The 15,758-nt window shown below is 48.0% G+C and overlaps 1 protein-coding gene across 2 annotated transcripts; it reads right to left on the bottom strand.

Annotated features, from left to right (window-relative positions):
* Window positions 1-9: 9 nt before the first annotated feature.
* LOC310923168 (B-cell differentiation antigen CD72-like) lies at window positions 10-4,662 on the bottom strand. Of its 2 annotated transcripts, XM_083884313.1 has the most exons (8): window positions 4,471-4,662; window positions 4,296-4,385; window positions 4,005-4,091; window positions 3,177-3,491; window positions 2,778-2,926; window positions 2,276-2,427; window positions 1,221-1,388; window positions 10-876 (listed from the first exon to the last, which is right to left on the bottom strand). In XM_083884313.1, the coding sequence occupies exons 1-7, from the start codon at window positions 4,547-4,549 to the stop codon at window positions 1,250-1,252; spliced, it is 1,011 nt and encodes a 336-aa protein (XP_083740439.1). In that variant the 5' UTR covers window positions 4,550-4,662; the 3' UTR covers window positions 10-876; window positions 1,221-1,249. The 2 variants fall into 2 exon arrangements, with proteins under 2 accessions (XP_083740439.1, XP_083740440.1); XM_083884314.1 differs by lacking the exon at window positions 4,005-4,091.
* Between the last annotated feature and the right edge of the window lie 11,096 nt (window positions 4,663-15,758).

Below are 15,758 nucleotides of genomic sequence, written 5' to 3'. Positions count from 1 at the left end.
CTGGGTCTCTTTATTGCTGTAAAGTGGGTTTAGCCAGCAGACAAGAGGCAAATGACACATACCCCCCTCCAAAAGCCTGCCTTTAACACTCTTTTGCTCTTCATGCAAGCTCACTCACATAGCAGTTCATCAACTATATATGGCACACACATCCTCATCATAAACCAAGAGCATTTTCGGCTGGTTGAACATAACTTCCTCTGTTCTCACCTGGCCACAGTGTTAAATCAGGGCTACTTTGCTTAATCTTCACATGTGCACATGTGTGCAGCTATTTAAAGTTCAGATGAGTTGTCTCGCAAAGCATCAGCCTGCTACAAGTGCCTGAGTTAACTTTTGCTTTTGAAAGGCACAGTCACACCATGGGACCCTAAAGGTTATTGCTCTACTTTCTAATTAGCGCAAAAAAAATCCCCAAACGTCAGCACAGGCACCAGCCAGTTCAGGCTCAGCTTCCCTCCTTAGGTGCTGAGGCTTTGCGAGGCCGTTGCGTGCTGGGTTGTCTGAAAGCCATAGCCAAGCTGCTCCTGCAATGGGGTCAGGCAGACCCCATTCCTGCTGTGGGGAGGGGGCTGTGAGGGTGTAGGACTGTGCTGTCCCCAGCTCCCACTCCTGCCTCTCTCCTTGCTGGGGATGTGGCACAGCTCCAGCGCTGAGTATCAATGCTTGATGCATTCTGCAGCCAGCTCCGAGCTCCCCACTGCCCACATTGCCCACATTGCCCACATCAGCTGGAGGCAAAGGGCCACTGGGCATCAGTGGGAAGGACCTGAGTGGCCCAGGGGTGGCGGGCTGTGAGAGGGAAGTAGTTGGCTGGAATGGATGAGACATCCTGGGCAGGGACACAGCAAGGCTGGAGCAGAGGCGGTGCAGGTGCTGCAAGGGATAGCAGAGGAGGGTGAGAGTTAAAGGTGTGAGGGTGAGGTTGAAGTTGAGATGCTGCCCAGCCTCCACCACATGCAAAATGGCTGGGAAAGCACCTTGCCAAGGGTTTTCCATCTTGCCCCTTTGCTGAGCTACAGCTTCAGCTCTTGAGCTACCTTGGACCCAGAAGGCCTGCACTAGTAATATGGAGGCAGGCTCCATCCAGCACAGAGTGGTGACTGCATTCCTTTCCCTTTCCAAGGGAGGCTGTCAAAATGCCCCAGGCAGAGCTGCAGTGCTGCTCTCCTCCAGGCACCCCCTCAGGGCCCGTGTGTCCATGACTCAAACGGACTCACCACAGCAGTGCTGGGGCCAGCAGCCATCATCACTTGAAAGGGAGGCTTGGCCCTGCTGCCTTCTCACAGATCCAAAGGTGCAGGTCATTGGGACCAGTGCACTGGGCAGGTTTGATGCTCCCACGGCTTATTATGGCACAGGTTCCATTTGATTTTGACTGCCACGGCCTGAATGGGAAAACAACACATCAGGCACTGACATGTTCTTTCTACAAACCCTGCCGAGGCAGCTGCGGCTGCTGACAGCTGCCTTTTGTACACTGGCAGAGGAGGAGTTGTAAGCTGCAGTCAAAGGAGGGGTCCCCCATTCCTCTCCTACTGATTTCACAAGCTGAAGGCTTAGCTGATGCATCCCTGCACTTCCTCAGGCAGGCTGAGAAACACTGTAAAAGGTTTGCAGTGCTTGCAACACCGCTTTAGCCTCCCCCCTCTCTGCCTTGCCATTGGGGGTTGTTCCATGCCTGCAGTAGGGAGAGCCAGGTCCTCCCTGGAGGCATGTGGATGACCAGAGCTGGCCTGAGCCCTGGGTCTGGTTTGAGTGCAGCTCCTGTGGTGGGGCTGAGGATGCAGGGCCATGTACCTAGAACCTGGCCAGACAGGATTTTCCTCCCCAGTGCTCTCAGACACTGCAAAAGGAAGCAGAGGCGAGCTGAGGAGGTGGTGCACATGGCAGGGAGGAGCCCAGGACTCTCCACAGACAAGAAGGCTTTATCTCCCATTGGAGAGGAATCAAGAAGGCATATGGGGGATAGAGGTGGTGTTCAAACACCTTGCCTAGGCCCCAAATAAAATTTGAGGTTTCTTCTGTCCATTCTTGCTGCGTCCTGCTTCACATGCCCTCGGTTTTACCCACGCCCCTGAGTCTTGGCTTTCCATTTGTGCGTCCTCTGTGTCTCATCACACCACTGCACCCACCTTCCCTCAGTCCCTGCTGTTCTGATGCTCTTTGTTTCCCAGGGCCTGTACCTGGAACTGGGTACTGGTGGGATTTAAAATGCTTCCTAGAGCCATGCCAGAGAAGGGGAGTTTTGGCAAGAGGCAGTGCTGCCACATACCTTTCATAAAGGGAGCCATCCACCCAGAACCAGGCTTCTGAGCCCCCCTCACTGTCTGGGTCCTCTTCCTCCAGCCAGCCATAGTCATACCAGGGAAAACTGCCCTTCTGCAATCCAATCCAGTATGGGACATCTGCATTCTTCAGGAAGGTCTGGAGAAGAAGAAAAAGTGCTTTACCATGTGTTATTACATGGCACCTATGTACTACAGTGCTATGTACTTCACAGCAGGATTATCATCTCCCCAAGGAGGCCCTGGGCTGGAGTTTCTTGAGGCAGGACAGCTGAGCAGCCCTGGTGCCCTGCTCCAGATCTTGGGAAACATCCAGGGATGCCAGAGCCTTTCTATCCCATGTTAACCACCAGCCATGTGCTCCAGAGAACAGCCTTGCACCCTCCAATGTTTTGGCAGGACAGGGAGCCCCCAGAACCATGCTAGCCCATCTGGGGAACCCATGGCTGGATACACCATCTCCTGCCCTCAGCTTCCCCAGTACTCTACCGGCACAGTCCAACGACTCCAGGATTTGGTGACCAGGAGCTGTGAATATGTCTTCTCACACTCATCTCTGCTGTCTTCCCATGTCTTCTTCTCCGAGGAGATGAAGAGGCACTTGCCCCTGTACAGCAGCCAGCCTGAAGGGCAGCAATCTGTGGGTAGGGGCACAGTTCAGGGGCTTGCTCAGCCACAGATGCTCTGGGGAGTAACAAGGAATGGCCCCACACCTTTCCAGCAGACATTACATGCTCAGCATCTGCTCCAGGCATGGCTTCAGCCCTTGGACTGATGGCCCTAACCCTGTCCCCACCATGTGGTAAAAAGCTAGTACTTGCCCCTTGGCACCTGTTGAGGGGTACCAGTGAGCTGGAGCACCCCCTCCCTGCTCCACCATTACCCTACCTATAGCTGTGCAGGAGCGCAGGAGGGCCACGGTGCTCTCGCTGTTGTTGAGCCTCCCCTGCACCTCCTGCACCTCTCTCTCTGTCTTGCCCAGGACCCCCATGACACGACGCAGCTCCACATTCAGTCTGTCCAGCTCCAGCTGGCTGATGTTGCCATCATGCCATGCTCGCTGCAGCTCTTCTCTGGCCCATGCCAGCTCCAGTTGTGTCTGCTCCAGGCTCTGCTCCCGTACCCTCAGCTCCTGAGACAGGCGGCCCTGCTCGGATTCGTGCACACGGGCAGTGTCCTGCAGGCTGCGGGAAACCTGCCAGTCTGGGGACAGAGGGGGTGAGCTGAGACATGGGCATGGGACAGTTTGGATGTGAGACTGACCCTGCTTAAGGCAGGTGAGATGGGTAAGGCAAGGCAGGGAATTATCCATGAAGAATGGGAAAGCATGGGCGGGAAGGGCACAGCAGGGAAGTGTACACTTAAGGGTTGGGCAGGATCTGGCAGGGGAGAACGGGGCAAGGCAGGATAGGATACAGGAGCAGACACAGCAGGTTTAGGGCAGGAAAGGTGCAGCAATATGAGGATGGGTAATGCCAGGATGGGAAAGAAAAGGAGTAGAAATGGAGAGTAAGGTGAGGAAGATGGATGATAGGAGGCAAAGGGGGTGAGGGGGATGTGCTAGGGATATAGGCAAGCTTGTGGAAGGCAGGGCAAAGAGACTCAGCACTGAGTGTGCATGAGCATGCCTCTATTCACCCACAGTGCCCACCCCAGTCAGATACCTCCCTGACCCAACCACTCCCTGCCCCCGATGTTCACAGTCCCCCAACTCACAGCAAGCCCCCAGGGCCACAGTGGCCACCAGCAGCAGGCAAGTTGCCAGCAGACCCACAGGGATGCACCACCGACGGGACCAGCACCCTGCATGACACAACAGACAACAGACATCGTCTGAAGAGTTGGAAAACCCCTGACAGCCCCCAGGCCCCCTTCCTAGGTACAGGCAGGAGTGTAGTGCATGACAGCATAGGTGGCATGATGTGCGTGATGGGAGTGGGAGGACTCCAAAACAACACCCACAACCAGAACCACCCTAGATCTGCTGGAATCCAGCTGGATGCTCACCTGGGCTGGGCTCTGCTCCATCCCCATCCTGCCCTGCCAGTGCCGGCTGCATGTTCTCATGCGGGCTCTCTGCCTCGTTCATGCCGAAGGCTGTTAGAGGAAGGCAAGGGAGAGTAGCTGAGGCCATGGGCTTGGGCATGGCAGGGACAGTGTGGCAGGGCCACTGGACTCTCACCTGCCTCCAGCGCCTGGCTGGCCATGCTCCGGCCCCCCATCACTTTGGCAAACTTCAGGTCAGCATAAAGCCGGGCCATGTGGGCGAACGCTGGGCAGGCCCTGAGCCTTGCTGGCTCCCGCTCTGCCCTTGGGATGCCTTTCTGAGGTGTCCCTGCTCTCGGTGATTGTGCTGTCTCTTGGAGGTGCAAAGGAGAAGTGCAGCCAGTACCTGCAGAAGTAGAATTTTGCTCTGCATTGCAGCAGATGGGACTACTGAAGCATGGCTGCGGGAACCAGCACCCTCTCATTGGTCCCAGAAACATCGGCTCATCCCCTCCCACACCCTAAAAGTGCTCATGGTTCCCCTTGGCACAGGGCAGGGTGAGGGCAGATGTCACAGCAGTGGCAGAACAAAGGATAGATCCAAATCTGTGGACTACGGGAGAGCTGAGGCAGAGCAGGGCAATCCTGAACACAAGAGCAAATTCCTGAGTGGACAGCTCCATGGAGGGCTGGAGAGAGATTTCACAGATTTCACAGACAGAGATTTCCCCTCCCAGCCTCTGAGAATGGGAATTTCCCCAGGATGTATTTTGTTCCACTACCTCATCTGTCAGAGATCAGACAGCTACAGAGGCTGAACTGGGTAGCACCACAGACCTTTTGGCCCTGGTACAGTGAAAGCTGAGGGAGAGAGAAACTCAAGGCAAGAACAGAAGTGAAGATATCATGTCTGGTCACTCTGACCCTCTAACGCTGACCTCTTTGATGAAGGAAGATGCAACAAGGTCTTTACTGGCAAAAGACATAACAAAGGACATTACTAGCATAAGAAGAATAATCAGAAGACTGTTTCTAAAGGGGACTGGGACAAAGGGCTCGGAGTGGAAAATTTTGTACAAATGTAGTGACCTATAAATACTAGTAACCTAGTGTAATAAAGTGTCTTTGCTTTGCTGGCATAGCAGAGTCTGTCTCAGTCAATAGCTTCAAATGGTGCCTTCTGTGTGAGGAAGTGAAGATTCACCTACACTGGTGTCTGCGGGGATGCCCCTTGAGACTTGAAATGCTGCTGAAAGGAAGCAGGAGGCCAGCCAGGAAATCATTGCCTTCAGATTTTGGAGCCAGGGGGGGGACATGGGGAATAAATATGTCCTCAGAAGAGAAACGTGGTTTTGAACTTATGTCTAAACTTCTACAGAAGCAGAGGAAAATGATTGCTTCCCATTCTCTTAAGCTGATTCTGTGCTGGGTGCAGTCACACATTAAAGGATTAAATGCCAACACAGCTTCTACAACAGAGCTGTGGAATGAAGTAGGAGTGAGACTTTGGGACTGAGCCACGAGAGGTGATAAGATCGCCACTGGCTTTTTTACCTCTCTAGTGAGTTATTTTAGAAACTCTTGAAGCGCAGGAGGGTACTGGGAAAGAGTCATCTCACACAGCCCCCTCGGCAGCAGGGGAGGACTCTGCAAAATAACTTACATCTCCCTTCCCTCTATGAACAACAAGAGATAGGGCTGCAGTGAGGAGGAGGACTGCAGCCCAGCAGAGCAGATCCTTGTGACATTCGGGCAGAGAGCAGAGCTTGAACTCTGCTCAAAAACAAGACACCTGCTTTGCAAACCAGAATCCAACGGAAAGAAAAATGCTGGCACAGCTGATAAAGTTAGGCCAGTGATGTTCACTGGATGAAAAATCACAGAACTATGAGCACTGGGAAGTGTTTATATTAAGAAGGCTTTTGACACCATAGGTATTGAAACTAATTGTGTCAAAAGTTAAATGCCTATGGGTAAGAATTAAGGGGAAAGCCAACAAGGCTGGCATCCTACTGGGAGTCTGTTATCGTCCACTCAGCCAGGAGGAAGAGGTGGACAACTTATTCTATAAGCAGCTGGAGAATGTTTTAGGATCATCAGCCCTTGTTATTGTAGGTGACTTCAACCTGCCAGACATCTGCTGGGAACTTAATACAGCAGAAAAGAGACAGTCCAGGAAATTTTTAGAGTGCATAGATGATAACTTTTTGTCACAGCTGGTAGGTGAGCCCACCAGGGGAGAGCCTATGTTGGATCTGTTGTTCACAAATAGAGATGGGCTGGTGGGAGATGTGGTGGTTGGAGGATGACTGGGGCAGAGCAATCATGAAATTATAGAGTTCTCGATAATTGGTGAAATCAGGATGTACACCAATAAGACTCTTACACTGGACTTCTGGAGGGCAGACTTTGGCCTATTTAAAAGACTTATTCAGAGACTTCCTTGGGAAGCAGCCCTTAAAAACAAAGGAGTTCAGGAAAGCTGGGTGTTCTTCAAAACAGAGATTTTGAGGGCACAGGAACTGACTGTCCCTGTGTCCCAGAAGAGGAGTCGACAAGGCAAACACCCAGCCTGGATAGGCAAGGAGGTTTTGGAGGAACTCAGGAATAAAAAGAGGATGTATCATTTTGGGAAGGAGGGCCAGGTCCCTTGGGAAGTATTTAAGGGGGTTGCCAGAGAATGTAGGAAAAAAATTAGGGAGGCCAAAGCTCAGTTTGAACTCAAAATGGCGACTTCTGTAAAGGACAATAAAAAGTGTTTCTATAAATACATTAATGGTAAAAGGAAAGGCAAGGCCAACCTTTGTTCTCTATTGGATAAGGGAAGGAACTTAGTAACTGCTGATGAGGAGAAGGCAGAAGTGCTTAATGCCTTCTTTGCCTCAGTTTTCAGTGGGAAGATGACTTGCCTACAGGACAACTGTCCTCCTAGGTTCATTAATGGTGTCAGGGAACAGAATGGCCCCCCCCATTATCCAAGACGAGGCAGTCAGAGAACAGCTGAGATGCTTGGACACTCATAAATCTATGGGCCCAGATGGGATTCATCCCAGGGTGATGAGGGAGCTGGCAGATGAGCTTGCAAAGCCACTCTCCATCATTTACAATCAGTTATGGCTCACTGGTGAGGTTCTGGACGATTGGAAACTGGCCGATGTCACACCCATTCACAAAAAGGGTGGGAAGGAGGATGCCAGTGTAGGTGAATCTTCACTTCCTCACACAGAAGGCACCATTTGAAGCTATTGACTGAGATGGACTCTGCTATGCCAGCAAAACAAAGACACTTTATTACACTAGGTTACTAGTATTTATAGGTCGCTACATTTGTACAAAATTTTCCACTCCGAGCCCTTTGTCCCAGTCCCCTTTAGAAATACAAGTATTATAGACCAGTCAGTCTGACCTCAGTACCTGGCAAGATAATGGAACAGTTTATACTGAGTGCACCTACAAGATGGCCAGGGTCTCAGGCCCAGTCAGCACGGGTTTAGGAGAGGTAGGTCATGTTTTACCAACCTGATCTCCTTTTATGACCAGGTGACCCACCCAGTGGATGCAGGAAGGGCTGTGGATGTTGTCTATTTGGACTTCAGCAAGGCTTTTAACACTGTCTCCCACAGCATACCCCTGGATAAGCTGGCAGCTTGGACAGGAGTACTCTTTGCTGGGTTAGGAACTGGCTGGATGGCCAGGCCCAGAGAGTGGTGGGGAATGGTGCTGTATCCAACTGGCTGCCAGTCACCAGTGGTATCCCTCAGGGGTCTGTGCTGGGACCAGCTCTGTTCAATATTTTCATTGATGACGTGGATGAGAGTATTGAATCTTTCATCAGTAAATTTGCGGATGACACTAAGCTGGGAGCATGTGTCGACCGCTTGGAAGATAGGAGAGCTCTGCAGAGAGATCTGGAATGGTTGGGTCGATGGGCAGAGTCCAACAAAATGAAGTTTAATGAGTCCAAGTGTCGAGTCCTGCACTTTGGCCACAATAACTCCCTGCAGCATTATAGGCTGGAGATGGTGTCACTGGACAGTGTCCTGGGGGGTTCTGGTCAGCAGCCAGCTGAACATGAGCCAGCATTGTGCCCAGGTGGCCAAGAGGGCCAATGGCATCCTGGCCTGGATCAGGAATGATGTGGCCAGCAGGAGCAGGGAGGTCATTCTTCCCCTGTACTCAGCACTGGTGAGGCCACACCTTGAGTATTGTGTCCAGTTCTGGGCCCCTCAGTTTAGGAAGGACGTTGAGATGCTTGAACATGTCCAGAGAAGGGCAACAAAGCTGGTGAAGGGACTGGAAAACAAGCCATATGAAGAATGACTGAGAGAGCTTAGGTTGTTTAGCCTAGAGAAAAGGAGACTCAGAGGTGCCCTTATTACTCTCTACAACTTCCTGAAAGATAGTTGTAGACAGCTGGGGGTTGGTCTCTTTCTCCAAGCAGCAACTGACAGAACAAGGGGACACAATCTTAAGCTGCACCAAGGGAAATATAGTTTGGATATTAGGAAGAAGTTTTTCACTGAAAAAATTATTAAATACTGGAATAGTCTGCCCAGGGAGGTGGTGGAGTCACCATCCCTGGATGTGTTTAAAAGGAAACTGGATGTGGCACTTGATACCATGATGTAGTTGAGGTGTTAGGGCTGGGTTGGACTCGATGATCTTGAAAGTCTCTTCCAACCTACACATTCTGTGATTCTGTGATTCTGTTATTCTGTTATTCTGTGATTCTGTGTTCCAGTAGAGTCAGTGTAACTTACAAATATTACAGTAATTTCTTCACGTTGAAGCAAATTCTTATTATGGGTTAAAAATCCTGTAATTCTTTCCTAAATAAAAGAGACCTTGAGATTAAAAACTCCTGCAAGCAACTGCATCTGGAGTACTAGGAAAAATACTGATAATGAACCTGGCTGGGCATGCTTCCAAGACGCAGGTCCTGAGAACAGAACTCCCCCAGCCCACAGCTGGCCCCATGGCTGGTGTGATCCTCTGGGCTTGGGGGGCCCCCTCAGCTCATGGAGTGATGGCAGCCTGTCTCGAGCCTCCACTGGAGCTGATGCCAGGCCCTCCTCCAGCCATGTTGCTGCTATCTCAATCACAAAAGCTGTTTACCTGCATGTTATTTACCTTAATGTTTTACTGTTGTATAGCAGATTTCCAGTAACTTTTTCATAATGATAGAATCAAAATAAGTTAAATTCTGTTGTATCTAGAGCTTTTAAAAGGAACATTCCCAATTCTAACTTTACTTATGTTAAATTTAGGTGATATTAGTTTTTAGTTCTGTTTGTTTCAATTTAGTACAATTTAAGTGATGGTAGAATTAAATTCTGTTGAATTTAAGAGGGGCTAAGTTTACTTTCTGTTATCTTGAAGTTCTGTTATACATAAGTGGTGACCAGCATGGAAGTCCGCAGCACAGCAGTTTTTACCCTTGCGGTGCTGCTCAGCTTCCCGTCAATAACCACCCCCTGGATCGTTCCACAGCCCAAAACCAATGTATGGAAAACCCTCGCAAAGAGTCTAGGTCAAGATCACATCTGCCTAGCCTCAGCAGCGGCCCAAGACCCCATGTCCTCCTGCCTGGTAGGAATCCCTGTGAAAGAGGAGGAGTTTCCATTCTCACTCCTCCAGATACAACAAAAAATACAATCGAAAACCTGTTGAAGCTAGCCACTTTACAGAAATTGGTGATGCCCCTTCTGCCTTTGTCATAAATCCCCTTGCTTTTTGGAAAGAGTGGTTGCAAACTCTCCCGCGTGCCCCCCAAGAGCCCCAAGAATTAGACCTTCTTGGGTCCTCAAAAGCTCCTTTCTGTGTTCACTTTCGTTACACCCCCCAAGACGAACACGCCAAGTCATTTTATCATTTGTTGCAAATTAAGGATTCTTATGTAGCAAAAAACTGGCGCACAAAAATTGCACATGTTACTACTCCCTCCACTGATGCTCACAGTCCTTTTCCCCGTTCCCTACCCAAAGGTTTTTTCCTCATTTGTGGTGACAGAGCCTTTACAGGCATTCCTGCTCGGCTGATCGGAGGCCCATGCACTTTAGGCAAGTTGAGCCTGTTTACCCCAAACATGACTCAAATCCTCAATTGGCACAGAAAAAATTCCTCTCTCCATGTACCAATCCAGAAAAGAGACCTAACAAGTCTCGACCCAGATTGTAATTCGGAAATCATCCACTGGTCCAGGGCAAAGGCCACAGCCCTGACAGTTTTTTTACCCTGGGTCTCGATAGCAAAATCCATGGGAGAATTAGGCCGTTTAGAATGTTGGGTGGCCAAACAAGCAAATTTAACAACTCAAGCTATAAGTGACCTCCTATCAGACGAACAGATTACCAGGCAGGCGACCCTTCAGAACCGCACCGCAATTGACTATCTACTTTTACTGAACCAACATTCATGTGAGGAGTTTGAAGGACTGTGTTGCTTCAACCTATCATCCAAGGCTGAGAACATCAAAAAATCAATCCAAGAGCTGCGAGGAATGGTTGATTCCATCAAGCAAGAAACTGGGGACTGGTTTGACAACCTCTTCAAAGGTGTTGGACTCTCAAACATTGCCAGCTCGTGGGTCAAAACCGGACTGCTGTTTCTGTTCATCCTTGTAATTGTAGCCATTGCTTCTGGTTTGGTCAAAAGCCTGATCATGAATGCAATATTCCCCACTACTACCCCCTCGGTGCATTCCGTGGTACCTGCCATCGAATTCCCACCAGACTCTGATTCCAGCAGCGAGTGCGATTCAGATATCTACACTCCAGAACAGTAACACAAATAAAAGAAAAAGGGGGAGGTGTGGGGGTGCTGGAATTGTTTTTTAGGTTTTCAGTTATAAGTTTGATGTGATTTGGACTTTAACCCTAGCCAGGTAAAGTTCCTGTCTTAGAATGGTTCTTATCAGAAGTTGATAAGAGTTTCCAAGACAACCTGATCCTCTGCCTGGACTTTGGTCATCCCATTGTCTTTTCCCTCATCCCAATGCATCTCCCCGCCTTGTCCATCAGGCCCGAAACCTTCTGAGAGGTGTCGGACAGTGACTGGTGGATCCCCCAAGACCCCACCCCAGTTTACCTGATTTGTTGAAGTTTGTGTATTGTATTTGGCATTAGCCACCTTGCTTTGTTCTATTGGTTTGTAACTTGTGCCCACCCCTGAGATTTCTGGTGTACAAAAACTCCCTGCTGACCAGGCCCTGGGTCACTCTCCTGAGGCACAGGCCTGGGACCAGGGACTGCCCCTGTGATCCCCGAATAAAACCTTTCTTCCTGAGCCTCGAGTGTCCCCTCTTTTGAACCACGGCCATGACAGCCAAGGCAAAGGTGCTGTGGAGCCAAGACCCACGCAAAGGTACTGTTGGGCGTATCAGAGCTAGCAGGGTAGTCCAGCCAAACGCTGGGCTGGCCTGAGAGACAGATACGCGAAGCAACACATAAGTTCTGTTAAGGTTAAGTACTGTTAAGTTAATTTCTTCTAAGATTAATTTCTGAAGTATTAGTAAGATTAAGCAAAGTTAAATTCAAGATTATTAATATTAAATTCTGTTAAAATCTGCTAAGTGCTATTAAGATCAACTCAGTAATGTTAACTTTAAGTTCTCTTAGGTGTACTTTCTATTTTATTTAAGTAACATTAAGTAACTTAAATAGTTAGTTTTAAGTTTGTTAAAATATATTTGTTTAAATTATAAGATACAATTTTTTTGTTATAAGAAATTAATAATGTGAAGTTTACAATGTAGCTAAAGATAAACCAATAAGACAAGTAGAAATGAGTTTTCAGGAGAGGCTGTAGCCAAGCATAAAGTATCTTGTCATGTTAAATTGGCTAAAGTTATCTATACATTTGTTTTTGGTTGATTAACAGGCCAAGTAAAAGTAACAGGACGAAGCACAAATACTAAAAAAGCCTTTGCTAGTGTAAGCTGAGTATTACTATGAGGCAATGGCAAGCCACTGCTTTCTTGATAATTTTTGATGTTTGGGCAAATTGTATCAATACTCACACACCAGCTGTTTAATTTTTATATTATTCTGACTGCTCTTTGAAGGATCACAATGCCGACAATCATCTCTTCTTCTGTGAGATGCACAATACCAAAGGTACCCACAACTTTGACACTCACACAGAGTGCACACTTGATGATTCCCTGTGTGACAGGCCAAGCAGCGAAAGGAAGATAACAGACCTGCAACAACCCCTGGATGTATGATCAACTGGTTCTCCGAGGACGAAAGATTTATTTTTTATTCTTTTTCTGTGTTTTGATCAGTTCTTCAGTGCGGGGTCTGGTGTTCTTGGATGGACCTGAACAGAGACCAGTGTTTGTGGAGACGCAGGTATGACCCCTTCCCCATATGATGAGGGGGCCCTCAGTGTGAATGAACTGGCGCTCAGTCAGACCAGACCTGTGGCTGAAGCTCTTCCCACATTCCTCACACTCATCCCCAGTGTAGATCTCTGGTGAGTGACAAAGGTGACCTGTGGTCTTTCCACTTTCTGAGTCTTTCGTGGGGACTTGGGCTTTTTTCCCTGTGTCTAATGATGTTCTTTCTTTCTTTCTTTCTTTCTTTCTTTCTTTCTTTCTTTCTTTCTTTCTTTCTTTCTTTCTTTCTTTCTTTCTTTCTTTCTTTCTTTCTCTTTCTTTCTTTCTTTCTTTCTTTCTTTCTTTCTTTCTTTCGGAAATAGAAAAGCATTTTATTGTGAGGGAATGGGGGATGCCAGTGATATGGGAGATTCCCCATGGAGTGAAAGATGAGGAAGGTCACTGAGAATTGTACTTTAACATATCTTTGTGTGGCTATCTGCAAGACATATACTATTTTAAGAAACTTTCCTAACTGCTATTACCAAGAATCCTGTTTTTAGAATATAATAGGGAGACTCTTCCAGTTAAGGAACGGCTCCATGCCAAGTCCTGCCCTTGGCATACCTGGTCAGGAAGTATGCAAATAAACCCAGGTGTTTTCTGCACCAAAACTATTCTCAGATCATTTTGATTTGCTGAATTTGGACCTATAATAGCTGGACCCTCTTTTGAAGTGAACTTGGAAATCTTACCTGTGAATGAATCTCCAAGACCTCACTCTAAAACAAGGCTTGCTAACTACTGCAGACCTTGGGTGATGGTACAGTATTTAGAGAATTGATAATGCATTGTTTTAAATCATCATTCTATCTCTCATGTACTACTAATTATGTGTATTATCTGATTTATTTCTGCTTGGTGTGAGTTTGTTGTTTTGCCACATGTTGTTTTGCTTTTGTTACCTTCAAGTTCATAACAAGAGACACACATGTCGATAAAAAACAAAAGAAGGGGGAGTATGGCTCCTCAAGAATGTTTGCACTCATATTTACATTAAAAATTTTGAAAGCAAATCAAATCAAACCAAATTTAATACCTGTCAGAATGATACTGCTTTGAAGATTTGCATGTGCAGAGACAATTTCTAGAAGTTTTTATGTAAAGATTCTTAATTGAGTGTACAATGATAAGGCCTGATTTACTAACCTGGGCAGAAAGTATACACGTGTTTTATCACCAACAGGCCTGAAGTAGTTACCCGCTCATCTGGAGAAACATCAATCATCTCCAAAAGAATGAGGCCCAGAGAGAAGAAAAACCACCTAATTGCCATCCAGCCCTCATGACCAAGACAGCAACAGAAGTAGGACTGCCAGGATATGGCTGTGTCTGGAGGCTTACAGAGGCAGACTGCCAAAAGAGACCTCTTGTCCCCACTGCGCTCACCATCAGGGTATTGTGTTCTTATTAACGTCTTCCAGTTATTCCTTGTTCCGTGATTCCAGAACAAAATTCAGTTATGTCAAAGTCAGCATTTACAGCTAATAGACTCCCTCCTGCCTAAACAGCAGGGCTCCTCAGCTCCAGCCATATGAACTTTAGAACAGCAGCCATCTATTTCTACTTCCTAAGAGACCTTGGACATTATCCTTTTGTTCTCCTGTACTGTGAGTCTCTTTGTCGATTACATGATTGCATTTGATGAGTTTTTATCGATTGTGATTTATAGTCCATGTATCTTATCCTGTATTTAGCAGATGACCAGTAATAGTCTTAATAAGATAACAGCCTTACAGGTGCTAACTGCTTTAACATCAAAGTACACGAACCCTTTGCATAAATAACAGAAAAGCAGGAGATGTCAGAGATCAGACAGCTACAGAGGCTGAACTGGGTAGCACCACAGACCTTTTGGCCCTGGTACAGTGAAAGCTGAGGGAGAGAGAAACTCAAGGCAAGAACAGAAGTGAAGATATCATGTCTGGTCACTCTGACCCTCTAACGCTAACCGCTTTGATGAAGGAAGATGCAACAAGGTCTTTACTGGCAAAAGACATAACAAAGGACATTACTAGCATAAGAAGAATAATCAGAAGATTGTGTTTCTAAAGGGGACTGGGACAAAGGGCTCGGAGTGGAAAATTTTGTACAAATGTAGTGACCTATAAATACTAGTAACCTCGTGTAATAAAGTGTCTTTGCTTTGCTGGCATAGCAGAGTACATCTCAGTCAATCCCCTCACTCATCCCCTCCCTGGTCCCCTCCAAAGAAGACCCCAGCTTTGGCATTGCTCCAAAACAGCCCCGGACAGTTACAAACATCAGTGACTTCCCCTTAGCCTTCCCTTCCCAAGACCACAATCCCAGCACTCAGAAAACCTTTTTCTTGGTCCCTCTACACCCTCAGCATCTCAGAGGTCTCTACTGAACTACATCCAGAGAAGGGCAGGTTTCAGAAGGGATGCCCCCAAACCCTCCCACTGCTTCCCATTGCCTGCTACTGCCTCCCACTCTGTTCCACTGCCTTGCCATTGCCTCCCACTGTCTTCCACATGGCCAGATGGGCACATCCGAACACAGCCAGTCCCTGTGACAGCACTAGAGGTGCACAGTGGTGCTGGTGGAGCACAGTGTTACAAAGCCACTGTCCATCAGCTCTGCAAGATCAAGGGAAGTTCTTCATCAGTAGAGAAAGGCAAAAATCAAAGCCAGCTTCAAAAGGGACAGGAAGGAGGTTTAGAAAGCTAAAGATTCTCTACTCAACCTCCTGGAAGAAAATGGAGCATGTCCGCCTGAGCATGTAGGGGCCCAGACCCAGGGAGGACATGCAGTGAAAGGCCAGTGGGATTTATTGGGTGACCACCCAATGTATCTCCTACTGCTTGAAAGCACTAGCCTGGGGATGAGGGGAGAGCAATGGGGCCATTTATCATGACCCTTCTGTGTCTGGGATGTGGTTTTTCATAGTGTACTTGCTGGCAGAGTGGAGAGATGTGGCCATGATGAGAGGAGAAGTGAAAGTTCATGGTGCAATGTGGAAGTCTTTTTAAGGCATCAGGGCAGTGATGCTCAGATCCTGGAGCAGAGCACCAAGAAGAGGGAACCTCCATCCTGGATGGAGTCAGCAGCAGAGCTACCTGTTCCCAGCTGGAAGCCAGATCTTC

This window comes from Zosterops lateralis (assembly GCF_965231275.1).
Source record: "Zosterops lateralis genome assembly, chromosome: Z".
Classification (NCBI taxonomy): domain Eukaryota; kingdom Metazoa; phylum Chordata; class Aves; order Passeriformes; family Zosteropidae; genus Zosterops; species Zosterops lateralis.
Note: the sequence above shows the minus strand (reverse complement) of the source record. Positions and strands in the feature narration are given on the sequence as shown.